Here is an 8062-nt window from a genome sequence, read left to right on the forward strand (position 1 = left end):
ATCAAATGATCTGTTTATCCAGCACTTATGTTCATGACATTCCCATCAGCCACAGCTGCTCTGTGGTTTACTGCTAAATAGCAAATATTATCATGGTAACACACTCAGAGGATGAACATGGCTTGGATTACACTGAGCATGCTAGAGTGCTGACATTCAAAGCACAGCTACAGTCTTGTTATTGAATTACAATCCCTCTACCATTTGGACCACTTCTAAAGTAGCAAATAGTGATTTTTTATGTTAAAAAAAATGCATTTAGCTTTTTAAAAGATAGCAATTACATCCAAGTTAGTGTGTGATTATGAGAGACAGTCAATGTGGCAACAGATGAAGGGAGCTGCATCATCAATCAGCTGTCAGCACCATTAATTAGGGAGTTAAATCTTTAGGCTATTCTTAGATCTGTCTTTTTTCCTCTGTTACTCGGCTTAGCAACAGACAGCTGATCCGATTAAAGGTATAAAATAATTGCAGATTGTCTGTTAAAAGTTAAAAGACTTCACATTATCAGCATTCACATTTTTTGCGACGTGATGATTAGTAGAATAGTTCTGATGAGCCATTTCTGCATATCATGTTTATTTGGCAACATCACAAAGTTCCAAATAAACATGTGGTTCCAAAGAATAACCAAGAAAACTTCATATAAATCATCAGTACCTTTTTTATTAATGGATATCATTTACACATCCAGGCTTAAAAAGATTGTTTAAAATAGTGGCATATTTTTAGGAATAAGAATTAAGAAAAAATAATACATTTCCATCCAGAACGGATGTATGTAAAATTAGCATCACATAACCAGCAGACAATAAACCATCAGCTGGTTAGTCACCCATCTAAACAGGTTTGCTTTAGATTAGAAGAGGATGACACCATGTGGAGAGTTACTTGCTTTTTTTCTAGCCGTTACTTGAGATCATGAACAACACAGGGTTTTATTTTCCATACGTGCCTTCATCAGCAATGCAAAAATTAAATAACCAACAAAAGTAGATAAACATGAATTTGTGAACCCATGATTTTATTATTTTATATATTTTATATATTTATTATTTTATTTATTGGTAAAGGTTAGCTTTTAGGACTGGGAGAAACCTTAATTGAAAATGGGCTATTCTATCTTTTTTCTGGGTCCTATTCCCCTGAACACTTAGATTTATTTAGAATAAAATCCAGTGGATTCTTTTATTTGGCAAAAGTTTGTGTTTTCTAGCTGCATTAAAACATCACAGAATACAAGAAGACCAGCTGCCTTAAATTGACTTTGACGCTACATAGCCTAAAGAAAAGACGCTACTGGTGTCTTGTCAGAAACACAGAGAGCTTAGGTGTAATGTACCCATGATTAATAGCGAGTGATAAAGTCTATGGACTTTACAGACTGCTTCTACTGAATGCTCTGAACAGATAAATAGGGATTATATAGAAGTTTTTGAGAAAATGTTGCCACGTTGCTTGATTTAAGACTTCGGTAAACACTTGCCTCACATTATGTTCGTTTCATGATTTATGGTCTCATTTAGAGTAAAACAGACAGTGAAGCGGGGTTTGTGTAAGTCGGTATCATTGGTGTGCACTGTCCTCAGTTTTTCAGTAAGACCCACCTGGGGGATCCCAGATGGTGACAGCCAAAATGCTCAATGAGGCTTCAACAGTCCACAGACTGAATGGGTGAGTGAGTGACGTCATGGTGGTTTTATTATAGTAGGTTCCAGGAAGAGGCTGATAAAAATCAAAACGCAAACCCGATATAAATTTGACTGATCTCCCCCTCAGGGTCAGTTCTTGGGCATCTTCAGACAGCTTCCATCACAGCTGCTTTTTAAAAAAGTCACTCTGTGGACCACCAACATCATGCGTACTGCAGTTTAACCAGGGCAAATTTGCTCATTTAAATCAGATGAAGTTATGTATTTAATATGCCCATTCCCAGAACTTTGTGATCATTTAAGCTCTAAAGTCTATTTCTGCCTTTCATTTTAGACAAAAGAGACCGAAAAGCTGTATCAGCATCTGCACAGTTCATTCAGAGACAAAAAGCTAAACTGCAGGTTTCAATCCTGGGATCAGACTGATTGGTTTATGCATGCACCATCAAAGACTATCATATTAACACATACTGTCAGTCATACGTCAAGAGGAAACTTCATTTAATCTAGGTGACGTGAGTGTTCAGATGCCGTAGGAACTCTCCTCTTGTAGTTGTGTGTCCAGGGAAAACTGCCTGGCAAAACTCACAAATATGAGACTGCAGAGCCACGTCCGACAACATCGCCCCACCAGATCCACCTTGGAAGTCATTAATCAGGGTGCAGCAGTCCATCACAGGCATCTAACAGAACCACAGAGAAGATGTATGTGAAGAGCGCAGTAAATCAGAGTCACAGTGTAAATATCTACAGTCGTGGCTCGTCTTTTACCCTGATTGTGCGTAGAGTTCTGTCTCCAGCAGGATGATTTTGCCTTGAATTTCTGGATTCATTGTAAGAGGCTCCATGGCACGCCAAGGAGTCCAGTGGTAGCAACAATGGGAATTTGTTCTCCGCCTTAACACTTTCCTTTCTTTGAGAGGGCACATCAACGCAGAGCTTGGTCATATCATCAGCAAGGAGATCGGGGAAGCTCTTTGTATTTCTTGAATGGTAATCAGCGCCACACTGTGCTGCAGGGATTTGTGTCACGGATGTTAATGTTTGAGGTTTCTCAAGGAGATATGTAGGGATTTCATGGGTAAACTGAACAGGAACGGACATCACATTACTTAATTCTCCATTAGGAATAGATGCACCTGCACAAAAATAGTTGTTTAAGGTTTGAAGCATTACGACTGAGAAGCTGTTTTAGAGCATTAGTGTTTTTTCATATGCAGACCTTGCTGTTTCTGCAGGGCTGTTGTGAGTTGCTGCAGCAGAGCTGCCTGTTTCAGACAAAGTGACCTCAGGCGAAGAAACTGCTGGTAGAGCTCATTGTAAGCTTCCTCCATCTCACCAGCTCCAGGAAGTGCATGTAGTGAATTGCACAGAAGGGTTAAGTCTGAGCTGTAATGGACATGTATACAAATCTTAAATAGGCTGTTGAGAAGAGATGCAAACTACAGAAATAAACATGTGAGTTTCACATCACAGTGCTTTGAGTAAAAGTACTCTAATCTAAGGCTGATGCAAAGCAGGAAAACCTGCTATGATAATAAAGTTGGGGTAGGCTGATCACCGTGATTTACAATGTTAGGATGATTGCTAATTAGCACTCAAGACAAAATAAAGCTGAAGCTAATGGGAATGACATGAATCATACATATATGAAGGATTGAAAACTTATGTGGAAAAAAAATGCAGCAGCTCTAATTCACTAGATAATTTTGCTCTGACCTGTCAACCTCTAAAGAAGTTATAACGTTTGATAAAAATGACACTCCAACAAAAAGAAGAAACGAGCATGCGACAGACGAGATTAGTCCGGTTACAGGTCAGGTGTCATCTGCTAACAAAAAGATGAGAGCTGAGGTCGAGGTCACTGACATTTGAACTCGTCCGAGATTTTTAGTAGACAATTTCAAAATCCTAGGTGACTTCCTTCTTGAGTTTTCACATTCACGAGATTTTCCGAAAACTTGACCTCTGACCTTGAGGTTGAGGTCACTGAGATTTGAACTCGTCCAAAATTTTTTGTAGATGCATCTACGGTATCAAGTTCAAATGTCGCCTTGTTCTCAAGTTATCATATTCAAAAACTTGGGTGTCCATGCCACCAATACCCTATCAGCCTTTTATGGCTGAGGGGTTAAAAAAAGGTCTGGGAGGAAACTCTATGCTATATATTTTTATGTTAATTTGCTGAACACTGAAGTAATGTCTTGACTTGTTTCACTTTTTTAAACCCAGCATGCAAAATACAGGAAAGAAAGAGACACAACAGTAAAGGTAACTTCTTAATTCTGATCTTTTCTGAACCTTGATATCTGGAAGTGTACAATGTGATATAATTCCTAATAGAGTTATACTGCATTTACAACTTATTATATTGGTTTGCTTACCCCTCTGCAGTCTCTCTTCTAGCAATTCAGGAGTTGTTATGTAAAGCTACATCCAGATTTTCCTCGGCAGTTTTCCATGTGATACAGGCCCCCTGTTTCATGTTCAAAGAATCAGACACTGTCTCACCATTTACATCAATCCTCAAAGCCCATTTACTAAGCACAGATGACGCAGCACCACAGGTATGATAAGAGTCTAATGTATATTATGCTCAGCAAGTCTAACAACATATAGATTGCCTGAGAACTGCTAAACATAAGGAAGTAACTGTTAAAAAAAAAAGGAGGAAGTGAAACCTCCTGGGTATATAAGGAACTTCAACATTTCAGTGTTACATGAGTGGCTGTAAAGTAGTTTTAAATAAAGACTGAGGAAAGAGGAAAGAGACAAGCTGCATTTTGTGCATAAAGAAGCACGAGAACAGCTTTGCTATCAGCTGATTGTTTGGCTGGCTCTGAAAAAGAAAAACCTGTCTGATCAATTCCTTCTTGAGCACTGAGAACATAACCGGCCTGGAGCAAAACTGAGAAAATAAAACAAAAGGGTTTTCTTTTTTACATTTTCCAATAGGTCCCTGAGAAGTCGGTTTTTCAGGTATGTTTATAAACAACTTCTGCACTGGATGAATTATAATTGTGTAACTTGATTATAGAAACTAAATACATGCAAGTCTAAATCTAATTCCGCTTTAACCCCCGATAATCGCAAATCACGTAACGATAGTTTATGAATTACATTTGAAATTGAACCTTACTTGCACATAAAGCGATCGGCCATTCCAGACAGGAAGTTCACACACAAATGTTGATGTCAGGAGAAGTAGGCAAGATCCGCATTTCTCTCTCTCTCTCTCTCTCTCTCTCTCTCTCTCTCTCTCTCTGCGCAATGACGTCACTGCACTCACCTGCGCAAATCGCCCGTGAACCTTCCACTACAACCTGACGCGTCCAACCAGGTTGCCTTCAAAATAAAAGACATGGAAACGCTCTGGACGGCTTTTATTTTGAAATACTCCTAAAGTTTGTGTTATCAAAAAAAAAACATTTACTGTACAAGTTTGCACAACACGAAACAATGAACCATCGGGGAAATTTTTCATTATTACTCGTCGACAGTTATGTAATAGCAAACTATCATTTTGACTTGATGTTGGTACTAGATTAAGTCCAGGGGGTCAACAAGGTCATTACACCATCTCCTCCTGGATATTGTTCATTCTTGTGCAAGCCGTTGTTGTAACTCACCTAACACAAATGTCAGTCTGAACAACAATAAAGCTACTTTCAGCTGCTTCCTTATTCACAAGAGGTCACCACAGCCGGTAGCTCTGCATATTTGATTTAGTTCATTTTTGATGCCCTTCCTGATACAACCCCAAAGGCATAGTTTTTTTTTTCAGTCTGAATCACAATAATACAAAATTTTAAAAAAATTGTCCAGCTGATAAGAGCTGCATCATTACTGTTCAGGACCAGCATTACGCTGAGAGCTCTGTAATAGCTTTGTCATGTCTCTGTTTCTCCAGGTCTATTCTGAACATGTGTGTTTGGCATTTGAGATGTTCAGCCATCTGTTGAATGTGGCTGATATCAATTTAAAAATAGATCCACATTAAGACAGCAGAGTCCTGGAAGCAGACTACCTTCCTTACTGCCCATCCAGTTATGAGGAGCGGCGAGAGCTTGCCCTTAGAGTCAGCTCCTGACAGCCGACTTTACGGTCAGCAGCTTGTGCTCTTAGAGAGGTGCCAACTAACTCAGACTTCAGACTTCTTATGTAACCCTGCGTGAGGGCCAAGGGACTCGCATCGCTATGAGAATCATGTCTTTGTCATGTCACTTCGGCTCCAGGAAGATTTTGTTGCCCTTTTTTAGCTTTTATTTTGCATTTGCCCAGCTTATCTAGTGTTTGCTGTGTGTCATCTAAGACCACTTTAGATGCCCTAACTTTCCCCACAAAAATCTTGATTTCATATTTCACTTTAAAAAGGAAATGCTTTTGGATACAGGCTGTTATTTTTCCCCATTTCCAGTCTGGGTGTAGTGTCTGAGATGGTTAAAAAGTGATGCATGGCTATCGATCACTGCACGACTAAAATGGTAAAAGAGCTCGTCGTACTCACTGGAACACTAACCAGTCATGGAAATTTGTTGTTTGCATAAAAATAAATGATCCAGGAAAGAAAATTACTCCAGCAGCAGTTTTCAGGCCAAAATAAATAAATAAATAAAAAGATGACAGTGCTGGGCAGTGAGAAGCACACTGTGCAAATGTGAAGAATGTCCAGGCTCCACTTACACTGTATGAAGGGCTATACGTTATTTATGTTTGGCAGCTTTTCGCGTTTCTGAGGACACATGAGATACTTCATCACTTCTGAAGCTATTAATATGAAAGCATTCAAAACAGTCCAATAAATCAATAATTTTAAAACAGACTAACAGTTAGGCACTGCTTTTCCATCAGACAGCCAAATGTTGATTGATGCAGTTGTTAAATGCTGGTCAGGTATACCCAACTGTCTGTGTGAGTGTGTGTGTTTTCAGGTTTGCACTGTGCTTGTTCTGACCTTGACACACACACACCACACCCTTTCATTTTCTACCACCTCCTCCTCCTTCACAACTACTTGATCTACAAGTTGGGACTCTCTGAAGTGTGTGTGTGTGTGTGTGTGGGGGGGGGGGGGGGGGGGGGTGTCTTGCTGTGAATAACTTCCAGGCAGGCAGCCAGGAACTGTCATCTGCTAGTGCAACACTATCCATCCTGTCAATCTTGTTTTATAATTGTAACATTCTCATATTCTCCGGCTGAGCAGAGAGAAGTTTCCAACATAGACACACGCATACACACACAAAGGCACACACTTCTTCGCTAAATGTGTTTCTCCACAACATTCACATCTTATTCGTCATTTATTAGCATAAGTATTTAAAATAGCTCTATTTTAAATGTAGTAGTAATGTGCTTATATTCATTGATTTGTCTCCAACAGTACAGTAAGTCTGACGTATTCTCATAAAGCTTCTTTTTGTGAGAAAGAACAACATTTTTTTTGACAGCCTGTTTTTCATCACAGTCCCCTTTTTGGCAATGCAGTGCAGTAATTGAAGAGCTTCTGCTGGTGCTGATGGAGTCAGTTTTTCTTAAATCTCATTGCAAATCATCAGCAACCATCATAAAAGAAAGACATCTACCCTTTAAACTCTTTTATTTAACAATAATTCAAACTAAATCTGTCCTTTCATGATTAGGCAGAAAGGCCATTTAAACCTTTACCAAGATGATTCTGTGTTGCTTTCAGTTTCCTTTATAGTAACAAAAAAATTGAGCACATTAGTTTCAGTTTATTATATCAAGTCCATCAAGGATCTCATCAGTCTTTCACCTTTATTAAGTTGCCACCCAGCAAAGTTAATACCCAAGGACACAGCAACAAATACACAGAGGAAGAAGGTTTCCACCGTCTCTTCTTTTCACATGCTTCAGAATGATAATTCAGCCGGCTCACCAATCAGTTACGATTTTAATCCAGCCGCGACTAAGAGCTTTAGAGCGTTGATGTGGAGCATACAGTTATCACAGAGATGGCATGAGCAATGACGTCTGCCACCACATTTATCACCGGACACTCTTAGTGAGGGAGACCAGATCCAATTACAGAGGTCTCTATGGGCTCAACAATGGTCTGCTAAAAATACACCCAGAGAGGCTTTTCCACACTCAGCAGCACACCCACACACAACCTGATACTGTTTAACAATATACATGTATGTATATCTTCGCTTGGAGTGTTTATTTTTGTCACTATCGGAGGTAAGACTAAGAGATTCTGCTCCGTTCTGAGACTCTTTAGAAAATGTGCAGAAATGTGGCGAGTGACGCGTGCACCTGTGTGTAGGCGTGTGTACATGAACAGGTATAGAATAAAAGGAAGAACGCCGAAGGAAGCACACAGGGGCCCCCGTGGAGCACTGAATAGAAAGTTATTTACAGCTCAGTCCATCAATAAACGACAGGTG

At 39.5% G+C, this 8062-nt stretch overlaps 1 protein-coding gene across 3 annotated transcripts; it reads right to left on the reverse strand.

Moving 5' to 3' along the window:
- Positions 1-649: 649 nt before the first annotated feature.
- Positions 650-4872, reverse strand: LOC146709454 (uncharacterized). 3 transcript variants are annotated; one of them, XM_085456395.1, is made up of 5 exons: positions 4795-4872; positions 4040-4131; positions 2878-3044; positions 2427-2668; positions 650-2338 (listed from the first exon to the last, which is right to left on the reverse strand). In XM_085456395.1, the coding sequence occupies exons 3-5, from the start codon at positions 2987-2989 to the stop codon at positions 2162-2164; spliced, it is 531 nt and encodes a 176-aa protein (XP_085312521.1). In that variant the 5' UTR covers positions 2990-3044; positions 4040-4131; positions 4795-4872; the 3' UTR covers positions 650-2161. The 3 variants fall into 3 exon arrangements, with proteins under 3 accessions (XP_085312521.1, XP_085312519.1, XP_085312520.1); XM_085456393.1 differs by having other exon boundaries at positions 2427-2794; XM_085456394.1 differs by having other exon boundaries at positions 2427-2794; positions 4040-4157.
- Between the last annotated feature and the right edge of the window lie 3190 nt (positions 4873-8062).

Source organism: Copadichromis virginalis, linkage group LG5 (assembly GCF_057382275.1).
Source record: "Copadichromis virginalis isolate Kocher_CV1m ecotype Utaka linkage group LG5, C_Virginalis_male_GT1.1, whole genome shotgun sequence".
In the NCBI taxonomy this organism is placed as follows: Eukaryota; Metazoa; Chordata; class Actinopteri; order Cichliformes; family Cichlidae; genus Copadichromis; species Copadichromis virginalis.